Source organism: Apodemus sylvaticus, chromosome 7, assembly GCF_947179515.1.
Source record: "Apodemus sylvaticus chromosome 7, mApoSyl1.1, whole genome shotgun sequence".
Classification (NCBI taxonomy): domain Eukaryota; kingdom Metazoa; phylum Chordata; class Mammalia; order Rodentia; family Muridae; genus Apodemus; species Apodemus sylvaticus.
In genome coordinates, this window is record NC_067478.1 from 113,628,094 (window position 1) to 113,655,167 (window position 27,074).

At 39.8% G+C, this 27,074-nt stretch overlaps 2 protein-coding genes across 2 annotated transcripts in view; both read left to right on the forward strand.

The window, feature by feature from the left end:
- Positions 1-11,449, forward strand: part of LOC127689388 (zinc finger protein 39-like) — a 236,606-nt gene extending 225,157 nt beyond the window's left edge. Inside the window, exons 5-6 of the mRNA XM_052189038.1 lie at positions 10,232-10,389; positions 11,300-11,449. Of these exons, the coding sequence (XP_052044998.1) occupies positions 10,232-10,389; positions 11,300-11,446 (305 nt within the window). The 3' untranslated portion in view covers positions 11,447-11,449. The remainder of the gene's footprint in view (positions 1-10,231; positions 10,390-11,299) is intronic.
- Positions 1-27,074, forward strand: part of LOC127689387 (uncharacterized) — a 488,686-nt gene that overhangs the window by 150,926 nt on the left and 310,686 nt on the right. The gene's annotated exons all lie outside the window — the stretch shown is intronic.

Here is a 27,074-nt window from a genome sequence, read left to right on the forward strand (position 1 = left end):
GAGCTATTTCTCTAGCCCCAGGGACTGTTTTCTTATGTTGTTGTTGCTGTTGTTGTTGTTGTTGTTGTTCTCCTCCTCCTCCTCCTCCTCCTCCTCCTCCTCCTCCTCCCTCCTCCTCCTCCTCCTCCTCCTCCTCCTCCTCCTCCTCCTCCTTCTTTTCTTCTTCAGCTAATTGCACTGTGTTTTGAGTGAGAATCTAGGACCAAGCCATGAATATCCTCTCACTCTCAGGACTCTATATGATTCTCCTCTCAAGTGTATCCCAGTATTCTCTTCGTGTTTCCAAGGGTAAAAGCAAACCCAGGAACTTACAAACATCATGAATGACTATGTGATGAGTTATTTATTCCCTACTTTAAGATATGTTGTTATTTTGTTTGTATTCATAATCTGACCATCAGTAAGATCTGCCTAAATTTACAGAGAGAAGTATACTTTAATTCCTATTAGTAGTAATACAGCAACATTTAATAAATTATAGTTTTCCTTATTGCCACAAATTATTAATTTCTCCCATATTTCAAATTTTTTGGCAACCATCATTTCCACCATGGCACTTTGCCCGTTAAGGAACTGGATGAAATCATGATTAAGTTGGTTCTTAGTACCTGGTACTCCTGCCCTCCATACACATCCAGTGCATAGTGCATAGTGAAGAGGTTGGCAAGGGCATACATGGTGGACACTTGTAGAAGGCAAGGTGCTCGGATGGGGCGTGCCCTGTGCACACTGATTTGGGCATTTATTCCCATTAGGCACCTGTGCCATGTCTTTGATAAAAGCCTAGTCCAGGTCCATGCTCCATGTATCTTCATTCTGCTTTCTGGCTCTTGCAAGTCTCTTAGTTGATATTCCCTTTCTCTAGCAAATGCCTAAGTTTGCACTTGGCCATCTTCTTTCACTTATGTCAGCCTAATACTCAGAGGCCTCCGTTCCATTTCCTCTGTGTGTCCGTGCTTGTTGGGACTCCAGCCAAGGGTCTCACGAGCATAAAGTGTTTCCCTGTTACTGAACCACACGCTTAAGCATCCACTATTACCTACTACACCCTGCACTGTCCCTTTTCTGCCCCCCTCCTCCTTCCTGATCTTTCTTTTTTTCTAATTGTGGCTTTTAGTACAGGAAAGGGTGCCGGAGTAAATTCTTTAAAAACTACATACTTAGAGTTCACCAAAATCCATTACCCAGCAGTCTCCCACATCAGCTGCCTTGTTTCATGGAGTCTAACTAGGTCAATCCCACTTCCCTCAGTAAGGAGAACATGTTTTGGAGCTTGTGTCCTTTTACTAAACACTCTGTTGAATCCTTGCAGGGAAGCAATTATATTTCCTGCTCAGCAAATCCTACCTGTTTATTTATTTTCCCTAATTGATACTTGAAATTTTAGCATCCTTTCTCATTTTTGTCTTCTGATTGTAGAGAGCAAGCAGAGAGAAAGATTCAGAAAGGGCTAGAGAATATAATGCACAAGGATATGGTGTGGTGATCTATTTCCTCTAACTGGTTGCAAATTCCTGAAGTTTTCCTCACTTCTAAAAATAGTGCCACCAGCTTGGAACCAAGCATCTCAGTCTTGACTCTGCAGAGGATCATTCATATTCAAACCTTGGATCAGTGCCATCCTGAAAATGTGACAACTTAACATAGTTCATGATCTCTGGATCTGTGTTAGGGATTCTTTGCTGGTTGGCGTCTCTACAGTGATCTATTGGTTGGAGTAGGTCATTGTAAGCAGAGCAGGGTGATATCCAAGAGCTCAAGGTTGCTGCAGTGGTCTGTGACAGAAGGTTCCATGGGCCTAGGAAAAAGGGTTCTTTCTTAGGGATTTTCCATGTGCTTTACCAAAGTTGTCTCATTATAGTTGAATTTCCTACCCAGTGCTTGGCTTCCTTTTTTTTTTTTTTTTTTTTTTTAAGATTTGTTTTTTATTTTATGCAAGGACACTGTAACTGTCTTTAGACAGGGTGCCAGTTCTCATTTCAGATGGTTGTAAGCCATCATGTGGTTGCTGGGATTTGAACTCAGGACCTTCAGAAGAGCAGTCAGTGCTCTAAACCACTGAGCCATCTCGCCAACCCATGGCTTCCTGATGATGGTGTGTGACTTCTGGAAGCCTTGTCTGTGAGTATCCCAGATGGTAACTTTGCCATGTTTGCTCACTGACCAAACCATGTGCTAAGGGCAAGGTTTAAGCCCAGTGTCCACCAATGATGGAGGAATTGCCCAGGCCTTCTGGCCCACTCTCAGAAGTCACTGTTCAGTGTTTCTCTCAAGCTCATGTCAGTGTTGTTCATGAATACACTTATTAGTATATTAATAGCTCAAAGCATATTTCAAAGGATAGTATTTAATTTTTGAATATTGAGTCAATCCTTAACTCTTGTTTTGATATTGGTTTATTATTTATAGACCTATGAGTATATATGGGGTTTTATTTTGGGTGGATGGTCAACATAATGGTTTGCTTTGATGATTATTCTGTTTCATCTTTAATAATAACAAGATTTTGTTGTTAAGATCTACCTTAGTCCTTTCTTTGTAGCCTATGTCCCAATTCCTTTGATTTCTGCCTGGGAATAGAACTCAGGAACAGAATATTTCTGACCCTTAACTGCTGAGCAGAGTATGTGGGTTGTGAGAATGTGTGTGTGTGTGTGTGTGTGTGTGTGTGTATGTGTGTGTGTGTACTCTGTAATACTAAATGAAATTTAAATTTGAATTTCATTGATTTATTCTTTGAATCTTATCATTTTCTTATTCTATTGTTGTTTTCAGTTTGTTTTTGTTTTTCTTCTCTGCACAGGTCCAAGCAAAGTCAGCTTATTCTTCTAGTTCTTGATTCCATGGCGTCAGCTTCCCTCTTCTAGCACTTTATGCTGTGTTCTACAATTTTTTATCTTATTAATTTTTAAAAATTCAGTTCAAAATATTCTTTGTGTGTGTGTGTGTGTGTGTGTGTGTGTTCAAGCACACATTCCTATGTGAGTACAAATCAGCAGAGCATGTGAGTCCCAAGGATAGAACTTAGTGTATCAAATTGGTGGTAAGCATCTTCAGCTGTTGAGCCACTATGCCAGATATCCAGGACAAAATATTCTAAAACTTTTACTTATAGAGGTTTTTTTTTTTAAATCCATGCCTTATTCATGAGTAAGTTGTTTAACCTTATTTCATATTGGAGAGTGTTTACCTGTGAAATATGAATTTCACAAGTATTTTCCAGTTTTTGTATGCTGTGTGTTTTTTCCTTTCTGTTATGTCTGGAAACACCCCCGTGTCTGTCTTAGTCTCTTATGTCTTCTGTGTACCCTACAAGCCTTTTTAGTTTTTCTAGAGGATGGATTTCGAAATCCAGATCTACTCAGTTTACATACTTCTTGTGCTTTGACTTCTTTACATTGCACTATGATTTTGGAATCAGTATGTCTTACAAATAAACATAGAGCAGTTGTTTGTATGCATCAAAGACATAATGAAATGTCAGAGTACATGCTTTTAATTTGTAAGGAATACCAACAGACATATGAAATTTCCTGTTGAAATTAGTTTAGATATGTAAATACAAGAATCAGTCGCTACACAATAAGGTCCTGCAATTTAAGAAATATTTAATGATTTAAATTATAGGAGTGCTCTGTGTGCATGCCAGAAGACAGCATTAGTTCCTTTTATAGATGATTGTGAGCTACTGTGTGGATTCTGGGAATGGAACTCAGGACCTCGGGAAGAGCAGGCAGTGGTCTTGAGTTCTGAGCCATCTCTCTAGGCCAAGTTCTTTCAATTTTATGATACAGTGATTAACAATACAGGTTCATTCACCTATATATGGTTTTTTCTACTTTTCTCTTTTATAGTTTTCAAACTTAATGTCTTACACTTCAGAGGCTTAGGGCTTTTCAGGTCCACTGCAGCTCTGGGAAAACGTTGCTTTTGCTTTTCTCTGTGTTTGTAGGCTCCTGAGGCCAGCACACGTCTCTGTCAGCTAGCTCCGTTCCACTGGCTTGGTCTCCTAGGCTGGCTTTGCAGGTTCGGGACTGAGCCACTGTTTGTCCTTTTGTGAGAGTTGAGCCTCATAACTGCAGGTCCCAGCTTTGATCTGAGCCAATTGGCCCTGTCTCTGGATGCCTATGGGGCCTGCCTGAGGTTCAGGCTCCCCCTCGATGTCCTCTGCTGACAGGCCTCTGCTTGCTCTCTCTTAAAGGGATTTATCTTCCTCTCTGGCTAGGAAACTGCATCCAGCTCTGGAAAGTGCTTGTTTCCTGCCTTTCCACTTGGGCCTTTTTCTAATACGTGAATCTTTCGTCTAATCTTGGATTCTGTGCCTGACATTGGATGCCATTTGTAACCATGGGCTTTTCCATTCTTGTCCAGTTCCAGAAACCTTTCCAGGACCAGGGCCTTCTCCTTTCTTCTTCTTGGTAATGATTTGATATGTGAATTGCATCTTGTGTATCCAGAGCTTTTGGGCTAATATTCTCTTATCAGTGACTGCATTCCATGTGTGTTCTTTTGTGATTGGGTTACTTCAGTTAGGATATTTTCCAGTTCCAACCATTTGCCTAAGAATTTCATGAGTTCATTGTTTTTAATAGCTGAGTAGTATTCCATTGTGTAAATATACCACATTTTCTGTATCCATTCCTCCATTGAGGGACATCTGGGTTCTTTCCATCTTCTGGCTATTATAAATAAGGCTGCTATGAACACAGTGGAACATGTGTCCTTATTGCATGCCAGGGAATCCTCTGGGTATATGTCCAGGAGTGGTATAACAGGGTCCTGTAGAACTGTCATGCCAAGTTTTCTGAGGAACCGCCAGACTGATTTCCAGAGTGGTTTTACCAGGGTGCAATCCCACCAGCAGTGGAGGACTGTTCCTCTTTCTCCACATGCCATTATTTCTAATAAACACATAATGGCAGAATCAGCCCACTTGTTGAATAAACAGAGAAATCATTTTGAAATCATCCTTAATAAGTTCCGCAGTTTCTATATGGAAAACAACATTTTTGCATATTTATAGTTAGTTACTATATTAAGAGATTCTTGAAAATTTTATTATTTCATAAGTATTTTATACGATTCTGATTTTATCCTGATTCACAAGGATTTTTAACCACTTTACTTATATCTTCTGACTTATATCCTGCCTTTCCTGAATTATTTGCATCAGTGTAAACTGTAAGTGCTCCAGAAATTGGAATCATTTTTATTATACAAGCAAAAATCCAATTAGTTTTTTTGTTTTGTTTTTTGTTTTTTGTTTTTATTTTATTTTTTTACGAATTGAAGCCACTTGCTTTTTGGGTATTTGTTGTTAATTTCTTCTAAAAATTATTGCAGGCTCTTTGCCAAAGTTCATCTTGTGAGCATAGTAAGGCAGTCTCAACATTGGTAAAAGTTCCCACAATTCAGGTGGATCCATTCCAGAGAGTTGACAAAGTCACAATTTTCCCTTTAGAATGAATTCAGAAACCTTTTCTATATAGGTTTTTAATTTTTTACTCTGTTTGTGTACTAAAAATATCTATTCTAAGATTAAAATCTTCTCCCTGTGTAAGAATTCCTGTGGGAGAATGAGTAGAAGGGAAGACAGCCAGGATGCAGGTGATCTGTGGGTAACGATCTAGATGTGTGTTTTATAGTTTCTTCTCTGTCAGAGCCAACTCTTTTCCAGCCTCAGCTCATAATTTTCGTGGACTATTTAAGTCTTTATCACCTTTTAAGGGATGAAATAACATACTTTATGAATTTACAAATGCAAATAGGCCAGACTTTTTCAATGCAACTCTTACCTAATATTTTTATAATTGGTTCATAATTGTTCCTGATCTGTGTTGTTTATTATAATAAAAGAGCCTTTTATTAGACATGATGGGGAAATCTAGACATAATATTTCTGTACACTGTGTAAAGTTTACCCTTGTGCAATTCAAATGCAGATTTCTCTGCCCTCATATCTTGTTTCAATCATGACACAGCACAAAAATGCTTATAATAAGAATGTCCTGTGTCAAGTTTCTGTAAACAATTCTTACCATTTATTCTCTGCCCGACAATAAATGATGATCACCCAATGGCTGGGCAGAATAGAGAATAGTGGGACATGAGCTATTGAGGTGTAGATTTAAAGAAATACTGATTTTTCTGTGTGATTATTGAGAAATAGCATAAAATAAGTAATACAGCCACTGGATTAATTCACAGATGTTATTTATATTAAAGATAATTAATGTACACAAGAGAATGGGAATTATTATTGCACAACCCATACAACATGACATTAGTCATGCCGCCTCAAACTCCTAAGAGGTAGAGCGAGGCGAGGGTATGTTTATGTTGACATGCAGCCCTATCTGATTAAGGCCTGGTTACCTGAGTAGTCTGGGTTCTCTTACACCAACAGTGAAGGTTTTAATTTTTATATTATCAGGTTACACATTAATTAATTAATTGCATCAGGATTTTTTGTTTACTTTTTATACTACAAAAACAAGGTATATTATAATGTAAAATACACATGAGAGCCTTCTACCCCTTAAGAGAAGCTGGTCTTCAGGTTCTTTTTTACAAACTTAGAGTAAATTAATTGAGGAGAAATGTGCTGTTACAGGAAATGGTGTCACTTGAGGATGTCACTGTGAAGTTCACCTGGGAGGAGTGGCAAAATCTCAATAATGCTCAGAAGATGCTATACAGGAATGTGATGCTGGAGACATATAGTAGCCTGCTATCACTGGGTAAGTCTCAGGAGCAAGCACCTTCCCTGCAGTAAATATATGGGCACTTGTAAGGTTGAGGGCTAAGGTTCTAGCCCCTGTATGATTATTCACTGCTCTCTAGTGAAAGGTCCACATTTGTATTTTTGTTGCCTAGATCATAAAATCCTGGATTTATCTTTCTTCAAAGAACTTTATTAGCAAAATGTTTCCAAATCCTATATTATTTCCTACAGGGCAATGCATCCCTAAACCTGAGTTGATCTTCAAATTGGAAGAGGGAGAGGAGCCATGGACAGCAGAAGAACCTGCAAACAAGACTGCCAGATTGGTTGTTGGTCCATGTGGATGGGAGACCTTGTATAACAAAAGTTGGCCATATCTTCAGTTTGTCCCCCAGTTCCATATCTGAGGGCTCAAACGTGTTTGTTATGTAGTCTGCAAGGACAATTCTCTTGCATATGTTCCTGTATTTCAATTTGATGAAATAGTTTAGACCTTCCCCCAGCCCCCTATCTAACCTCTGACTTCTGTAATTTGATGTTTTTCCTGGTACTTCTTCTTTTTCACAGTGCCTCTTGCACTCCAGGCTCATGGGGATTTTGTTTTCAGACATATTTCATGTGCTTGTTTTTGTTTTAGCACATTCTCATGACCCAGATTGCAAGTACTGGTTCTTATATATATTTTATATAAATGAAAATGTAAAAGTAGCCAGGTGGTGATGGTACACAGCTTTAATTACAGTGCTTGGGAGGCAGAGTCAGGCAGATTTCTGAGTTCAAGGCCAGCTGGTCTACAGAGTGAGTTCCAGGACAGCCAGGGCTACACAGTGAAACCTTGTCTCAGTGAGGTAACCCAGTCTCAAAAGATCAATCTTGGTATGCACTCACTAATAAGTGGATATTAGCCTGGAAAATGGAATACCCAAAACATAATCCACACATCAAATGAGGTACAAGAAGAACAGAGGAGTGGCCCCTGGCTCTGGAAAGTCACAGTGTAGCAGTATAGGGCAAAACCAGAACAGGGAAGTGGGAAGGGGTGGGTGGGAGAGTAGGGGGAGGGAAGGGGGCTTATGTGGCTTTTGGGGAGTGGGGGACCAGAAAAGGGGAAATCATTTGAAATGTAAATAAAAAATATATCGAATGAAATAAAAAAATATTAAAAAAAATAAAAAATGTAAAAGTAATGTCCTTACTTCATGGAATTAATTTCAACAAAGACAAATAAGTTTATTTATACTGAGGAGTCACAAACAAGTAAATGTAATGTTGAACCAGAGTATAATGAGTAACAGATAGTGTTTAAAGTTTTAGAGTATTTCACTTACGAAGTTGAGATAATACAGAAACAGATTTAGAAGTTAGGCTATGAACTGTGGTGTAAGACATCATAATGAGAACCCATAGGAAGGGGTGTTTTTATTTGAGAAAGAAATCAAGAGCTTTTTTGTTACATGGAGAAATGAGACTGGTTTTTCCTTTCCTTTCCTTTCCTTTCCTTTCCTTTCCTTTCCTTTCCTTTCCTTTCCTTTCCTTTCCTTTCCTTTTTTTTTTGTTTTTTGTTTTTTGTTTTTTGTTTTTTCGAGGTAGGGTTTCTTTGTGTAGCCCTGGCTGTCATAGAACTCACTCTGTAGGCAAGGCTGGCCTCCAACTCAGAAATTCACCTGCCTCTGCCTCCCAAGTGCTGGGATTAAAGGCGTGCGCCACCACTGCCCAGCTTTTTTTTTTTTCTTTTAATTTTTTATATGTGACTTCCATTGGCCTTTTTTTCCCCTAAATTCTTTGTTTACATTCCAAATGCTTTCCCCTTTCCTGGTTCCCCACTCCCCATATGTCCCATAAGCCCTCTTATCTTCACCCATTCTCCAATCACCTCCCTCCTTTTCTCTGTCCTGGTATTCCCCTACAATTCTGGATCAAGAAGAACTCTCAATCCTGAACATCTATGCTCCAAATGCAAGGGCACCCTCTTTCATAAAAGAAACTTTACTAAATCTCAAAGCACACATTGCACGCAACACAATAATTGTGGGTGACTTCAACACTCCACTCTCCTCAATGGATCGATCAGGAAAACAGAAACTAAACAGGGACACAATGAAACTAATTGAAGCTTTGGACCAACTAGATTTAACATATATATATATATATATATATATATATATATATATATATATATATATATATATATATAAAACATTTCATCCTAAAACAAAAGAATATACCTTTTTCTCAGCACCTCATGGGACCTTCTCCAAAATCGATCATAAAATTGGTCACAAGACAAGCCTCAACAATTTTTTTATTATATGTAAGTACACTATAGCTGTCTTCAGACAACCTACAAGAGGGCATCAGATCTCATTACAGGTGATTATGTGCCACCATGTAGTTTCTGGCATTTGCACTCAGGACTTTCAGAAAAGCAGTCAGTGCTCTTAACTAGTGAGCCATCTCTCCAGCCCCAAGAGACAGGTTTTCAAGTAGAAGAACTCAAGCTTCTTCTTCTTCTTCTTCTTCTTCTTCTTCTTCTTCTTCTTCTTCTTCTTCTTCTTCTTCTTCTTCTTCTTCTTCTTTTTGGATGACGGATGTAATTTAAATGTAGCACTTGTTTAATTTTTCTTCTCTCATTCTAAAGCAACAAAGACAAAGAGGAATTATAGAAGCCACTTTTTATGAAACTAAGAGAAGTCAAGTCTCTGAACTCTGCCAACATCCTTGTGAATTGACGAATTACTAGATGCTGGTGTATGCATCACCACTTTGGAGGCAAATGCTAGGGCTTATCATTATCACAAGTAGCCACATATTTTAAAGATGTACAGCATACATGTTTTTCCAGAGTGGTAAACAGGAGTTTACTTGTATTTGTTTTGGTTCCAAAAAGAACAGGATATGTTGTTCAATTGAGCCCTCAAACTGGAATGTTTTGGGTGGAAGTAGAAAGGAAGAAATTTCAGGTTTGAAATACTCACAGTCTGTTGTCATTTGTAATAACTCTAAGCATACAAGATGCAAATTTGTGGCCATAATGGAAGCTTCAAGTTAGGAAGTAGCTTATCAGAGTTTGCTCATAATCTGCAAAGAGGATGTCCTAGAAAGTATTGCCTTTTAGAGGAGAATAAAGAGAATGATAGAAAGAAAGGTCATCACTATCATATATTAAAGTATACATGTAACTCGAACCTTGTAAAAAATGTAACCATTCTCTGAGTGGAAAACTATAACTAGCAATTGGTAGATATTTTAACAAAATACTTCTTCACAAAAAAATAAAATGAAGCAATGCATTACTAATACATTAATACTAGGAAACTTAACACTGTACTTCAGTATTTTAAATTAAAGGAGTAAACTAAAGTTTATAAGCTAATACTTATTATGATTTTAATAACAGTATGTGTTAGTAGGCTAGAAATTTTTTCATAAACATGAGAGTCCCATTAGAAACTCTTAAAAATAACTCATAGAAAGTTCTTTTGTTTGTTTATTTGTTTGTATTTTTAGTCTTCTGCGGTGTTGATGCCATAATTGAGACTAACCAGAAGAATCAAGAGAGACATTTGTGGCACGTTACCTCCAATGGCCACAATAAAGCAAATGAGGAAGCAGAGGGATTAGAAAACACTTTTTATTTATACTCCATGAATATTTCAAGTTCTGTTGTAAGTAATAGAAACTGTTCAGGAGTGAAGCATGAGGAGTTGGATGGATATATGAATACACATCTCTCTTTGGAGCCTCATGGATTGTGTGCTGGAGAGCAATACAATTGCTGTTGTGTAGTAGGGAAATCCATTGGATGTCCTTAGCAGGTGGTTCAGCATTCCAAGATTTAACCTGGACCGCAGGATTTTCAATAAATCAGAGAAAGGAAAGATACAAATGAGGGAAAATTACTGAAAAAAGTTCATGTTTGTAAAGTGATTTGACATCAGATGGTTTCACATGCTACTGAATACTATGTACTGACAAATGTATACAACAGGTTTGTCCCAAGAGGGCACCCCTGCCTCATTCTCTAAAGTGAATGCTACTCTGGGTATTAATTCCAGAGGAATGATCATAGAAATTGAGTTTGGACCCACAGAATGAACTTGGAGTTCAATAGACAATTATTATCCAAAAACAGGGTAGTTCATTTCATGAAAATTTATTAGTATCATAAGTGGATATTCATTTATTAATTTTTTGGAAATAAGATTTCTCTGTGTAGCTCTCAGTAGTACTAGAACTCACTGTGTATATCAGGCTGGCCTTGAAATCAGAGGTATGCTAGTTGTGCCTGGCAATAAAAGGATTTTTTTAAAGATTATACAAAGTGCAAATTATTATTTTTGTATGCAATTTATTCAAGAGCTTCTTTAACTTACAGTTCAGTTACTGCCAGAGCATGCATGGTGGTACATACCTTTAATCCAACACTCAGGAGGTAGAGGTTGGCAGATCTCTGTGGCGGTAAAACCATTTTGATACATTCAGTGAGTTTTAGGATAGCCAGGGCTATGTAGAGAGACCCTGTCTCAAGCAAACAGATAAAAATAAAACTTACCATTTTATTAACATCATATTCAGGCCTGCAGTCATCTCAAGTTCCACTTGAGCTGTATCCTGGTTTCCAAGATTATTCCCATGGCTCCTTCTACAGCCCAACCTGCAAAAGGCATTTGGTTCCCTTCAGGCCAAATGATAACAGAAGAGGAAGAAAGAATGCACAAATAGAGGCTACAGGTACAGTTTCTTTATAAGACAGTCCTCAAAATGACACTTCATTACTTTATTTGTTAGGAGTAAGTTATTAAGAGCCAGGCCTGGTGGTGCACACCTTTAATATCAGCACTTGAGAGGTTGAAGACAAGCAGATCCCCTGTAAGTGTGAGGCCCTTAGGTCTTTCACTCTATAAACAGAAACATTTTCATTGAGATTATAGTGAATATTTAGTTTATGGTGAAAATTTCATCTTAATAATGTGTAATGTATCATCAACTCTGGACATGGACTGTTTTAATATTGTTTAGGTTTTGTTTGACTCCTGAGTATGTCTCCCACCTCCTCCCTACTGTTCCCCCCTTTTGAGACAGGGGTTTTTCTGTTTAGTTCTGGCTGTCCTGGCCTTCACTCTGTTTACCAGGATGCCTTCAAATGCCTGTTTCTGCCTCTGGAGTGCTGGGGTTAAAGGCATGTGCCACCACATTCAGTTTGAATTTTTTTATTCAATTGATGATTTAAAAAAATCATTTCAATTTTAGTAAGTAATTTGTTTTCATTTCAAATTCCAGTTATTTCTAAACATTATTGGCAACATGCAACATAACTTTTGTCTTTTGTCAATCCACATAGTTTCTTGTGGCTTCCTCCTATTACAATGGAGATCCAAAATGGTTGGTTCTTGGTAGTATTCTGTCTAAGCTCCACCCTACATTTACCTGGCAACAGCCAGTATGCCCCGCCCCATAGACCTGGCCCACTATAAAAGGGGCTACTTGCCCCTCCTCCTCTCTCTCTCTTTGCTCTCTTTCATCCCACTCTCACCTCTCTGCCCCTTGGGCTCTCCTCCCCTTCCACCTCTCTGTACATGGTCATGACTGGCCTCTAACTCCCTACCTCTGCCCTGAATAAACTCCATTCTATACCATGCCTGTGTGCGTGTGGTCCCTCAGGGGGAAGAGGTGCTTGGACAGGGGCCCACCTGGGTACCCCTTCCCCTACACCACAGAGCCACACTCCTTTAACCCCTATTCTCTCTTTTTAAGCCCCTTTCATTGGTGCATTGACCTTTCAGTTCTGTTTCAAAATGAACTTGAAAATTACTGTGTGCTGTAACCAGACTGGTGACTACTCTACAACAGATATCACAGAGATTTTCTATGGCTCCATGTCGCCCACAGTGATATTTGGTCTGATTATAGGATGAACACACAGGAGCTCCTTCTCAGGTTCAATACTACTTGGGACACTTGGGGGTTCACATGAGAGAAAGGTGAAGGAATTTCACATTGCAGTTATTAGATAGGCACCTGTTCTGAACAATGAAGTCCACTATTCCTGATATTTCCTGATAGTGGACCTTGGTGAAAATGTCCTTTTTTACTTACAGTAGTTTCCCAGAGGCTCCTGGTTAATGTAGTCCTTAACATACAAGGCATGCCCATACAGGTTCAGGTAAACAGCTCTGACATTTGGCTGATGGGCTTGTCTGTCCTGAGCTCTCTTGGCAACTACTGCTTAGAAAGTGGCCTCCTCTGTCTGTGCTGATGCCCTCACCTGAGCTGTGAGTTTCCTGCAAGGATTCTGAAGGCGGGTGGGAAAAATGAGAAGAGGAGAATGGTTGTGGAATTTTCAGAAGCTGGACCCGTGCCCTCTACCTCAGTGGAAACAGAAACATAAGTGTGTCTTGGAGGAGGCAGGCAGACCTCAGCAGCTCTGGGAAAGGAAGGTGACTATGATATTCATCGTTCCCACTGAGAACAGTTGGCCTGGACAGGGCTTTAAAGGTCCCTTTATCCGAAGACTGTGCTAGGAATGTTTGGATCTGTGATTCCAACTGTCCAAAAAAGCTGTTACAGAAAGAAGCTCTGCCAAGGAGGAGAGAGTCCAAGATGGTGACTTGGGGGGTGAGGGCTGTGTCTGTGGATTGTCAGGACTGGGAAGCCTCCAATGTGAGCTCACATTCTAGCTCTTAGTAATGAAGAATCTTGTTAACTGCTTAGCATCCGTTTTGGGGGAGGAGTTGGGGTGGGGAAAGACCAACAATTTGAGACCAGACTACAAAACTGGGAATTTTCACTAGGGTGACCCAGAAATCCCAAACAGAGAGCCTGGGAAAATTCTGCCTGGTCTGTCCGTTGCATTCTTCTCTGTGCCAAGCTTGGGGCTGCCATATCCCCCCACCCAGATTCCCCCCATCAGTTCCCTGTAGTCCCTAGCCTCAGCCTGGGGCCACCCTAGGCCCTGGGCGATCAGCTGGATCAGCTCCAGCCTCTAGCCCTCAGCCTGGTGAACTAACTGGCTGCAGCCTTTAGGCCCAGCCTGATGAACTAACTAACTCATTACTCAGAGTGTCTTTCCTTGTCAAAAGTATCTATTGTCTCTCTGAGTAAAAAGTACCTACTGCCTCTTGAATCACACACGGATGAGCTAAAAATGTTGTTTTGGTCAAAGACTCCCTAGGTGGGGTCTGCAACACAAAAGCAGTTCTTCACAATCTTCCCTTGCTATCCAGGTAGCCTGGGTAGAGACAGCCTGTCTGTCAAGAGTTAAGGGCAGAACTGGATTAACTTGTCTGCTGCAGATGTCTGTGCGGTTCTGGCAATTGAACCTTGGTCCTCTGGAAGAACAGCTGTTGCTGCTGTCTGCTGAGTATCTCTGTAGCCTCATGTGAGCTTTTTTAGAACAACATTATTATCAGAATTTTCATGTGGAAACAGGTGGTGGCTTCTCTGTCATGGCAGTGGATTTGGTGGTTTACACCTGTACCTCAGCTTCATTAGAAAGATGAAAAAATTGCTCCGACGGAATTAAGAGACTTGCTGAGGCTAGCATGATATGTGGGTGCCAGGGACATACTACTTTTAATTATTTGCACAGTTAAGGAAAATCAGTTTTTGTTTACTTTCTTTTTTTTTTTTTTTTTGCTGAGAAAATGATCAATTTGTATTTTTTTTATTTACATTTCAAATGATTTCCCCTTTCCTAGCCCCCCACTCCCAAAAAGTCCCGTAAGCCCCCTTCTCTCCCTCTGTTCTCCAACCCACCCCTTCCCACTTCCCCGTTCTGGTTTTGCTGAATACTGTTTCATTGAGTCTTTCCAGAACAAGGGGCCATTCTTCCTTTCTTCTTGTACCTCATTTGATGTGTAGATTATGTTTTGGGTAATCCAGGTTTCTAGGTTAATATCCACTTATTAGTGAGTGCATACCATGATTCATCTTTTGAGTCTGGGTTACCTCACTTAGTATGATGTTCTCTAGGTCCATCCATTTGCCTAAGAATTTCATGAATTCATTGATTCTAATGGCTGAATAGTACTCCATTGTGTAGATATACCATATTTTTTGCATCCACTCTTCTGTTGAGGGATACCTGGGTTCCTTCCAGCACCTGGCAATTATAAATAGGGCTGCTATGAACATAGTAGAGCATGTATCCTTATTACATGGTGGGGAATCCTCTGGGTATATGCCCAGGAGTGGTATAGCAGGATCTTCTGGAAGTGAGGTGCCCAGTTTTCGGAGGAACCGCCAGACTGATTTCCAGAGTGGTTGTACCAATTTGCAACCCCACCAGCAGTGGAGGAGTGTTCCTCTTTCTCCGCACCATCTCCAACACCTGCTATCTCCGGAATTTTTTTTTTGTTTTGTTTTTTCACTAATTTATTTATTAATTCACTTTACATCCTAATATCTTTTTTTTAAATTTTTTTATTCGATATAATTTATTTACATTTCAAATGATTTCCCCTTTTCTAGCCCCCCCACTCCCCGAAAGTCCCGTAAGCCCCCTTCTCTTCCCCTGTCCTCCCACCCACCCCTTCCCACTTCCCCGTTCTGGTTTTGCTGAATACTGTTTCACTGAGTCTTTCCAGAACCAGGGGCCACTCCTCCTTTCTTCTTGTACCTCATTTGATGTGTGGATTATGTTTTGGGTATTCCAGTTTTCTAGGTTAATATCCACTTATTAGTGAGTGCATACCATGATTCACCTTTTGAGTCTGGGTTACCTCACTGAGTATGATATTCTCTAGCTCCATCCATTTGCCTAAGAATTTCATGAATTCGTTGTTTCTAATGGCTGAATAGTACTCCATTGTGTAGATATACCACATTTTTTGCATCCACTCTTCTGTTGAGGGATACCTGGGTTCTTTCCAACATCTGGCAATTATAAATAGGGCTGCTATGAACATAGTAGAACATGTATCCTTATTACATGGTGGGGAGTCTTCTGGGTATATGCCCAGGAGTGGTATAGCAGGATCTTCTGGAAGTGAGGTGCCCAGTTTTCGGAGGAACCGCCAGACTGATTTCCAGAGTGGTTGTACCAATTTGCAACCCCACCAGCAGTGGAGGAGTGTTCCTCTTTCTCCACACCCTCTCCAACACCTGCTGTCTCCTGAATTTTTAATCTTAGCCATTCTGACTGGTGTAAGATGAAATCTTAGGGTTGTTTTGATTTGCATTTCCCTAATGACTAATGAAGTTGAGCATTTTTTAAGATGCTTCTCCGCCATCCGAAGTTCTTCAGGTGAGAATTCTTTGTTTAACTCTGTACCCCATTTTTTAATAGGGTTGTTTGGTTTTCTGGAGTCTAACTTCTTGAGTTCTTTATATATATTGGATATTAGCCCTCTATCTGATGTAGGATTGGTGAAGATCTTTTCCCAATTTGTTGGTTGCCGATTTGTCCTCTTGATGGTGTCCTTTGCCTTACAGAAACTTTGTAATTTTATGAGGTCCCATTTGTCAATTCTTGCTCTTAGAGCATACGCTATTGGTGTTCTGTTCAGAAACTTTCTCCCTGTACCGATGTCCTCAAGGGTCTTCCCCAGTTTCTTTTCTATTAGCTTCAGAGTGTCTGGCTTTATGTGGAGGTCCTTGATCCATTTGGATTTGAGCTTAGTACAAGGAGACAAGGATGGATCAATTCGCATTCTTCTGCATGCTGACCTCCAGTTGAACCAGCACCATTTGTTGAAAAGGCTATCTTTTTTCCATTGGATGTTTTCAGCCTCTTTGTCGAGGATCAAGTGGCCATAGGTGTGTGGGTTCATTTCTGGATCTTCAATCCTGTTCCATTGATCCTCCTGTCTGTCACTGTACCAATACCATGCAGTTTTTAACACTATTGATCTGTAGTATTGCTTGAGGTCAGGGATACTGATTCCCCCAGATTTTCTTTTGTTGCTGAGAATAGTTTTAGCTATCCTGGGTTTTTTGTTGTTCCAGATGAATTTGATAATTGCTCTTTCTAACTCTGTGAAGAATTGAGTTGGGATTTTGATGGGTATTGCATTGAATCTGTATAGTGCTTTAGGCAAAATGGCCATTTTAACTATATTGATTCTACCGATCCATGAGCATGGGAGGTTTTCCCATTTTTTGAGGTCTTCTTCCATTTCCTTCTTCAGAGTCTTGAAGTTCTTGTCATACAGATCTTTCACATGTTTGGTAAGAGTCACCCCAAGATACTTTATACTGTTTGAGGCTATTGTGAAGGGGGTCATTTCCCTAATTTCTTTCTCAGCCTGCTTATCCTTTGAGTATAGGAAGGCCACTGATTTGCTTGAGTTGAGTTTATAACCTGCCACTTTGCTGAAGTTGTTTATCAGCTGTAGGAGCTCTCTAGTGGAGTTCTTTGGGTCACTTAGGTAGACAATCATGTCGTCTGCAAATAATGATAGTTTGACTTCTTCCTTTCCAATTTGTATCCCTTTGACCTCCTTATGTTGTCGAATTGCCCGAGCTAGTACCTCAAGTACAATATTGAAAAGATAAGGAGAAAGGGGGCAGCCTTGTCTGGTCCCTGATTTCAGTGGGATTGCTTCAAGTTTCTCTCCATTTAGTTTGATGCTGGCTACCGGTTTGCTGTATATTGCTTTTACTATGTTTAGGTATGGGCCTTGAATTCCTGTTCTCTCCAAGACTTTAAGCATGAAGGGATGCTGAATTTTGTCAAATGCTTTTTCAGCATCCAATGAAATGACCATGTGGTTTTGTTCTTTGAGTTTGTTTATGTAGTGGATTGCATTGATGGATTTCCGTATATTGAACCAACCCCGCATTCCCGGGATAAAGCCTACTTGATCATGGTGGATGATCGTTTTGATGTGTTCTTGGATTCGGTTGGCAAGAATTTTATTGAGTATTTTTGCATCGATGTTCATAAGGGAAATTGGTCTGAAGTTCTCTTTCTTTGTTGGATCTTTGTGTGGTTTTGGTATCAGCGTAATTGTGGCTTCGTAGAAGGAATTGGGTAGTGTTCCTTCTGTTTCTATTTTGTGGAATAATTTGAAGAGTATTGGTGTTAACTCTTCTTTGAAGGTCTGATAGAATTCTGCACTGAAACCATCTGGTCCTGTGCTTTTTTTGGTTGGAAGACTTTCTATGACTCCTTCTATTTCTTTAGGCATTATGGGACTGTTTAGATGGTCTATGTGGTCCTGATTTAATTTTGGTATTTGGTATCTGTCAAGGAAATTGTCCATTTACTCCAGGTTCTCCAGTTGTGTTGAGTACAGGCTCTTGTAGTACGATCTGATGATTTTTTGGATTTCCTCAGTTTCTGTTGTTATATCTCCCTTTTCATTTCTAAGTTTGTTAATTTGGATACTTTCTCTGTGCCCTTTGGTCAGTCTGGCTAAGGGTTTATCTATCTTGTTGATTTTCTCGAGAACTAGCTCCTGGTTTTGTTGATTCTTTGTATGGTTCTCTTTGTTTCTACTTGATTGATTTCAGCCCTGAGTTTGATGATTTCCTGCCTTCTACTCCTCCTGGGTGAAATACCTTCTTCTTGTTCCAGGGCTTTCAGGTGTGTCATTAAGCTGGTAATGTATGCTCTCTCCATTTTCTTTTTGGAGGCACTCAGGGCTATGAGTTTTCCTCTTAGCACTGCTTTCATTGTGTTCCATAGATTTGGGTATGTTGTGTCTTCATTTTCATTGTGTTCTAAAAAGTCTTTAATTTCTTTCTTTATTTCTTCCTTGACCAAGTTATCATTGAGTAGCATATTGTTCAATTTCCATGTGTATGTGGGTTTTATGTTGTTTTTGTTGCTATTGAAGACCACTTTTACTCCATAGTGATCTGATAGGAGGCATGGGATTAGTTCGATCTTCTTATATTTGTTGAGGTCTGTCTTGTGACCAATTATATGGTCGATTTTGGAGAAGGTACCATGAGGTGCTGAGAAAAAGGTATATTCTTTTGCTTTAGGATAGAATGTTTTCTATATATCTGTTAAATCTAATTGGTCCAAAGTTTCAGTTAATTTCATTATGTCCCTGTTTAGTTTCTGTTTTCCTGATCGGTCCATTGAGGAAAGTGCAGTGTTGAAGTCACCCACAATTATTGTGTTAGGTGCAATGTGTGCTTTGAGCTTTAATAAAGTTTCTTTTACGAATGAGGGTGCCCTTGCATTTGGAGCATAGATGTTCAGGATTGAGAGTTCTTCTTGTTGTATTTTTCCTTTGACCAGCAAGAAGTGTCCCTCAGGGTCTCTTTTGATGACTTTGGGTTGAAAGTCAATTTTATCTGATATTAAAATGGCTACTCCAGCTTGTTCCGTGAGACCATTTGCTTGTAAAATTGTCTTCCAGCCTTTTACTCTAAGGTAGTGTTTGTCTTTGACCCTTAGGTGTGTTTCCTGTAAGCAGCAAAATGTAGGGTCCTGTTTACGTATCCAGTCAGTTAGTCTATGTCTTTTTATTGGGGCATTGAGTCCATTGATGTTAAGAGATATTAAGGAATAGTGATTGTTACTTCCTGTCATTTTTGACGTTATTTTTTAAATTTGATTGGTTAACTTCTTTTGGGTTTGATGAAAGGTTACTATCTTGCTTTTTCCAGGGTGAAGTTTTCCTCCCTGTATTGGTGTTTTCCTCCTATTATCCTTTGTATGGCTGGGTTTGTGGATAGATATTGGGTAAACTTGGTTTTGTCATGGAATATCTTAGTTTCTCCATCTATGGTGAGTGAGAGTTTTGCTGGATATATTAGTTTTGGCTGGCATTTGTGTTCTCTTAGAGTCTGCATGAGATCAGCCCAGGATCTTCTAGCCTTCATAGTCTCAGGTGAAAAGTCTGCTGTGATTCTGCTAGGTCTTCCTTTATATGTTACTTGGCCTTTTTCTCTTACTGCCTTTAATATTCTTTGTTTGTTTAGTACATTTGGTGTTTTGATTATTATGTGACGGGAAGTATTTCTGTTCTGGTCCAGTCTGTTTGGAGTTCTGTAGGCTTCTTGTATATTCATGGGCATCACTCTCTTTAGGTTAGGGAAGTTTTCTTCCATAATTTTATTGAAGATATTTGCTGGCCCTTTAAGCTGTAAATCTTCACTCTCATCTATGCCTATAATCCTTAGGTTTGGTCTTCTCATTGTGTCCTGGATTTCCTGGATATTTTGGGTTACAAGCTTTTTGCTTTTTGCATTTTCTTTAAGTGTTGAGTCCATGGTTTCTATGGTATCTTCAGCGTCTGAGATTCTTTCTTCTATCTCTTGTATTCTGTTGTTGATATTTGCATCTATGTCCACTGATTTTTTCCCAAGGCTTTCTATCTCCAAAGTTGTCTCCCTTTGAGTTTTCTTAGTTGTTTCTACTTCTGATTTTAGATCCTGGATGGTTTTGCTTAGCTCCTTCACTTGCTTGTTTGTGCTTTCCTGTAATTCTTTAAGAGATTTTTGTGTTTCCTCTTTCATGACCACAGCCTGTTGACCAAAGTTCTCCTGTATTTCTTTAAGTGATTTTTGTGTTTCCTCATTATTGGCTTTTGTATTCTCCTGGATTTCTTTCAATGATTTTTGTGTTTCCCTTGCAAGGGCTTCTACCTTTTGATCCATTTTCTCCTGAATTTCTTTAAGTATGTCCTTCATGTGTTCCTGTGCCAGCATCATGACCAGTGATTTTAAATCCAAATCTTGTTTTACTGGTGTGATGGGGTATCCAGGACATGCTGGTAAAGGAGAATTGGGTTCAGATGCTGCCATTTGCCTTGTTTTCTGTTAGTGATGTTCCTGTGTCTGCCTTTTGCCATCTAGTTCTCACTGGTGTTAGTTGGTGTTGTCAATGCTGGACTCACCAGTGCAAGCTGCCCCTTCCCAGGTGGCCTCTGGTGCACAGCTTACCTCCTGCACTGCCTGGAGACAGGGTGTTGTTGTCCAGGCTGTTCAGACCCCGAAGCAGACACCTGAAGGCTCCTGCTGGGGCCCGCAGGATTCACTGGAGCACACAGACTTCTCCCGGCTGGCCGCCTATAAGTCCCACTTGCCTCTTTCAGGACTTGGAAATGTGGTGTTGCTGCTCAGGCTGATCTGGATCTGGAAGCGTAGAGGTCCGAGGGCTACCACCAGAGGGCTCAGGACTGAAGCCTAAGCTCTGTGCCACAGGGAAGGAGCCTGTTTACTTTCTAATACTGACTTTTAGTTACCATGTAATGTCTTCAGCTTTGTGTGGCTTTGCGGTTTGTGTTGAAACCCAGAATCCGAGTGTGATCTGCAAATGCTTTCCCAAGCATCAAGGTGCTCACATTTCAAACACTTCCCAAACACCTTTTCCTGAGCATCCTACACTTGCTATCAATATAGTCTGTACATTTTGTGACCTTGAAGGTATAAAACAGAAGTGTTTTGCTTAATGCTAGCATTTTTTTAACCAAAATTCATAAGGTAGGAAGGAAAATAATAGGAGTCTGTCCCTGTTGTAAAATGAAGAAATCAGATTGCACTGATCATTGAGGCTGATAACTTCTGGGGCTTCAGTCTGACATCCAGTGGTTGCTCCTGAGTCTTTTCAAGGCTCTATTTCCATCAAGGTGGTACCAAGGTTCTTCACAACATAGCTGTGTCCAGTAGGTAAATGCCAGTCAAGAAATTCTTTTCAATTTTAGGTTATCTTCATATTTGCTGAGTTCCTCTTGGTCAAATTAATCTAATGGCAAACTCCATCTTATTTATGGGAACTAAACAAGGGTTTGGATACATGGAGAAGCCCCATTTGGAAACATTACTGTAATGATGTCCTATATCAAATGTGCATTACTTAAATTGTTTTCCTGTATAAGCATGCGCAAAAAACCCTTTTAATCTGCACATTTCCCATGAAAATAAACTGTATATTAGAAGTTGTTTTATAGAGGAAGTATTTATTTGGAGCCCTTAGGGTGCATTAATAGAATATTTCATCTAACAGGTGATTTTAGTGTTTATGGTGAGAAAATATAATGACTCTGGTTTAATTAGTATCTTTAAAAGTGAATGTTAATTGTTACCAAATTGCATATTAATTATAGATATATGTTTTCATTAACTGAGCCATGAGTAATGACTGTGAATGTATTATGGGTTCATTGTCAGTGTGTCTTTGTTGCACTCTTTTGTAGATGTGTCTTTTTTGTTTCTTTATAAAAAAATTTTATTTTACTTGAATTGTTGTTTTGACTGCATGTACGTCTATGTGAGGGTGCCAGATCCCCAGGAACTGAAGTTACAGATAGTTGTGACCAACTAGGGGTGCTGAGAATTGAACATGTGTCCTTTGGAAGAGCAGCTATGCTCTTTATCTTTGAGCTATTTCTCTAGCCCCCCAGGGACTGTTTTCTTATGTTTTATTTCTTCTTCTTCTTCTTCTTCTTCTTCTTCTTCTTCTTCTTCTTCTTCTTCTTCTTCTTCTTCTTCTTCTTCTTCTTCTTCTTCTTCTTCTTCTTCTCCTTCTCCTCCTCCTCCTATTCCTCCTCCTCCTTCTCCTTCTTCTTCTCCTCCTCCTCCCTCCTCCTTCTTCCTCCTCCTCCTTCTTCTTTTCTTTTTCAGCTAATTGGACTGTGTTTTGAGTGAGAATCTCGGACCAAGCCATGAATATTCTCTCACTCTCAGGACTCTATCCGTTTCTTCTCTCACGTGTATCCCAGTATCCTCTTCGTGTTTCCAAGGGTAAAAGAAAACCCAGGAACTTACAAACATCATGAATGACTATGTGATGAGTTATTTATTCCCTACTTTATGATATGTTGTTATTTTATTTGTATTCATGGTCTGACCATCAGTCAGAAATGCCTAAATTTACAGAAAGAAGTATATTTTAATTCCCGTTAATAGTAATATAGCAATATTTAATAAATTATAGTTTTCCTTATTGCCACAAATTATTAATTTCTCCCATATTTCAAATTTCTTTGGCAACCATCATTTCCACCATGGGGCTTTGCCCCTTAAGGAACTGGATGAAATCATGATTAAGTTGTTTCTAAGTACCTGTTACTCCTGCCCTCCATACACATCCAGTGCATAGTGCATAGTGAAGAGGCTGGCAAGGGCATACATGGTGGACACTTGTACAAGGCAAGGTGCTGGGATGCGGGGTGCCCTGTGCACACTGATTTGGGCATTTATTCCCATTAGGCACCTGTGCCAGGTCTTTGATAAAAGCCTAGTCCAGGTCCATGCTCCATGTATCTTCATTCTGCTTTCTGGCTCTTGCAAGTCTCTTAGTTGATATTCCCTTTCTCTAGCAAATGCCAAAGTTTGCAATTGGCCATCTTCTTTCACTTATGTCAGCCTAATACTCAGAGGCCTCCGTTCCATTTCCTCTGTGTGTTGTGCATGTTGGGACTCCAGCCAAGGGTCTCACGAGCATTAAGTGTTTCCCTGTTACTGAACCACACCCTGCACTGTCCTCTGTGTATTAGGCATACCCTATTACCTACTATACCCTGCACTGTCCCATTTCTACCCCCCTCCTCCTTCCTGATCTTTCTTTTTTTCTAATTGTGGTGTTTAGTACAGGAACGGGTGCCGGAGTAAGTTCTTTAAAAAGTACATACTTAGAGTTCACCAAAATCCATTACCCAGCAGTCTCCCACATCAGCTGCCTTGTTTCATGGAGTCTAACTAGGTCAATCCCACTTCCCTCAGTAAAGAGAACATCTTTTGTAGCTTGTGTCCTTTTACTAAACACTCTGTTGAATCCTTGCAGGGAAGCAATTATATTTCCTGCTCAGCAAATCCTACCCATTTATTTATTTTCCCTAATTGATACTTGAAATTTTAGCATCCTTTCTGAATTTTAACTTCTGATTGTAGAAAGCAAGCAGAGAGAAAGATTCAGAAAGGGCTAGAGAATATAATGCACAAGGATATGGTCCAGTGATCTATTTCCTCTAACTGGGTGAGAATTCCTGAAGTTTTCCTCACTTCTAAAAATAGTGTCACCAGCTTGGAACCTAGCATCTCAGTTTTGACTCTGCAGAGGATCATTCATATTAAAACCTTGGATCAGAGCCATCCTTAACATAGTTTATGACCTTTGGATCTGTGTTAGGGATTCTTTGCTGGCTGGCTTCTCATCTAGTGGTTGGAGTAGGTCATTGAAATTAGAGCAGGGTGATATCCAAGAGCTCAAGGTTGCTGCAGTGGTCTGTGATAGGAGGTTCCATGGGCCCAAGAAAAAGGGTTCTTTCTTAGGGATTTTCCATGTGCTTTACCAAAGTTGTCTCATGATAGTTGGATTTCCTTCCTAGTGCTTGGCTTCCTTTTTTTTTTAAGATTTATTTTTTATTATCTGTAAGTACACTGTAGCTGTCTTTATACAGGGTGCCAGTTCTCATTTTAGATGGTTGTGAGCCATCATGTGGTTGCTGGGATTTGACCTCAGGACCTTCAGAAGAGCAGTCAGTGCTCTTAACTACTGAGCCATCGCGCCAGCCTGTGTGCCTGGCTTCCTGATGATGCTGTGTGACTTCTGGAAGCCTTGTCTGTGAGTTTCCCAGATGGTAACTTTGCCATGTTTGCTCAGTGACCAAACCATGTGCTAAGGGCAAGGTTTAAGCCCAGTGTCCACCAACGATGGAGGAATTCTGGCCCACTCCCAGAAGTCATTGTTCAGTGTTTGTCTCAAGCTCGTGTCAGTGTTGTTCATGAATACTGTCTTAGCTCAAAGCTTATTTCAAAGCATAGTATTTAATTTTTGAATATTGAGTCAATCCTTAACTCTTGTTTTGATATTCATTTCTTATTTATAGACCTATGAGTATATACTGGGTTTTATTTTGGGTGGATGGTCAACATAATGGTTTGCTTTGATGATTATTCTGTTTCATCTTTAATAAGAAAAAGATTTTGTTGTTAAGATCTACCTTATTCCTTTCTTTGTAGCCTATGTCCCAATTCCTTTGATTTCTGCCTGGGAATAGAACTCAGGAACAGAATTGTTCTGACCCTTAACTGCTGAGCAGAGTATGTGGGTTGTGAGAATGTGAGTGTGTGTGTGTGTGTGTGTGTGTGTGTGTGTGTGTGTGTACTCTGTATTACTAACTTTTAAATTTGAATTTCATTGATTTATTCTTTGAATCTTATCTTTTTCTTATTCTTTTGTTGTATTCAGTTTGTTTTTGTTTTTCTTCTCTGCACAGATCCAAGCAAAATCATCTTATGCGTAAGTTGTTTAACCTTATTCCACAGTGGAGAGTGTCTACCCGTGGAATATGAATTTCACAAGTATTTTCCAGTTTTTGTATGCTGTGTGTTTTTTCCTTTCTGTAATGTCTGGAAACACCCCTGTTTCTCTTAGTCTCTTTTATGTCTTCTGAGTATCCTACAAACCATTTTAGTTTTTCTAGGGGATGGCTGTTGAAATCCAGATCCCCTCAGTTTACATACTTCTTGTGATTTGACTTCATTACATTGCACTATGATTTTGGAATCAGTATATCTTACAAATAAACATAGAGCAGTTGTTTGTATGCATCAAAGACATAATGAAATGTCATAGTACATGCTTTTAATTTGTAAGGAATACCAACAGACATAACATTTCCTGTTGAAATTAGTCTAGATATGTAAATATAGAATCATTTGCTACACAATAAGTTCCTGCAATTTAAGAAATATTTAATGATTTAAAATATAAGAGTGCTCTGTCTGCATGCCAGAAGACAGCATTAGTTCCTTTTATAGATGGTTGTGAGCTACTGTGTGGATTCTGGGAATTGCACTCAGGACCTGGGGAAGAGCAGGCAGTGGTCTTGAGTGCTGAGCCATCTCTCTAGGCCAAGTTCTTTCAATTTAATGATATAATGATAACAATACAGGTTCATTCACCTATATATGTTTTTTTATATACTTTTCTCTTTTATAGTTTGCAAACCTAATGCCTTACACTTCAGAGGCTTAGGGCTTTTCAGGTCCACTGCACCTCTGGGAAAATGTTGTTTTTGCTTTCTCTGTGTCTGCAGGCTCCTCAGGCCAGCACATGTCTCTGGCAGCTAGCTCCGTTCCACTGGCTTGGTCTCATAGGCTGGCTTTGCAGGTTCGGACTGAGTCACTGTTTGTCTTTTTTGAGAGTTGAGCCTCATAACTGCAGGTCCCAGCTTTTTCTTTCTTTTTTCTTTTTTTTTCTTCATTGATATATTTTTATTTACATTTCAAATGATTTCCCCTTTTCTGTGTCCCCACTCCCCAGGAGTCCCATAAGCCCTCTTCCCTCCCCCTGTTCCTCCATCTACCCCTTCCCACTTCCCTGTTCTGGAATTCCCCTATACTGTTGCACTGAATCTTTCCAGAACCAGGGACCACTCCTCCATTCTTTTTGTACCTCATTTAATATGTGGATTATGTCTTGGGTATTCAAGTTTCTAGACTAATATCCACTTATCAGTGAGTGAATACCATGATCTTTTGAGACTGGGTTACCTCACTTAGTATGATGTTCTCCAGCTCCATCCATTTGTCTAAGAATTTCATGAATTCATTGTTTCTAATGGCTGAATAGTACTCCACTGTGTAAATATACCAATTTTTTTGTATCCATTCCTCCGTTAAGGGACACCTGGGTTCTCTCCAGCTTCTGGCTACTACAAATAGGGCTGCTATGAACATGTGTCCTTATTACATGCTGAAGAATCCTCTGGGTATATGCCCAGGAGTGGTATAGCATGAAGTGTCATGCCCAGTTTTCTGAGGAACTGCCAGACTGATTTCCAAAGTGGTTGTACCATCTTACAATCCCACCAGCAGTGGAGGAGTGTTACTCTTTCTCCACATCCTCGCCCACACCTGCTGTCTCCTGAGTTTTTGACCTTAGCCATTGAGCCATTTGGCCCTAGCTCTGGATGCTTATGGGGGCATGCCTGAGGTTCTGGCTTCCCCCTTGATGTCCTCTGCTGACAGGCCTCTGCTTGCTCTCTCTTAAAAGGATTTATCCTCCTCCCTGGCTAGGAAACTGCATCCAGCTCTGGAAAGTGCTTGTTTCCTGCCTTTCCACTTGGGCCTTTTTCTAATACGTGAATCTTTTGTCTAAACTTGAATTCTGTGCCTGACATTGGATGCCATTTGAAACCATGGGCTTTTCCATTCTTGTCCAGTTCCAGAAATAATGACTCTGAATCTTAATTATATTTGAATAAACAAGGCCCCGGTCATAAGCTTGGGCATATTTCCCAGTTAGCTCGTAACTTAATGTCTTACTCAGGGTTTCTATTCCTGCACAAACATCATGACCAAGAAACAAGTTGGGGAGGAAAGGGTTTATTGAGCTTACTCTTCCACACTGCTGTTCATCACTAAAGGAAGTCACGACTGGATCTCAAGCAGCTCAGGAAGCAGGAGCTGATGCAGAAGCCACAGAGGGATGTCTCTTACTGGC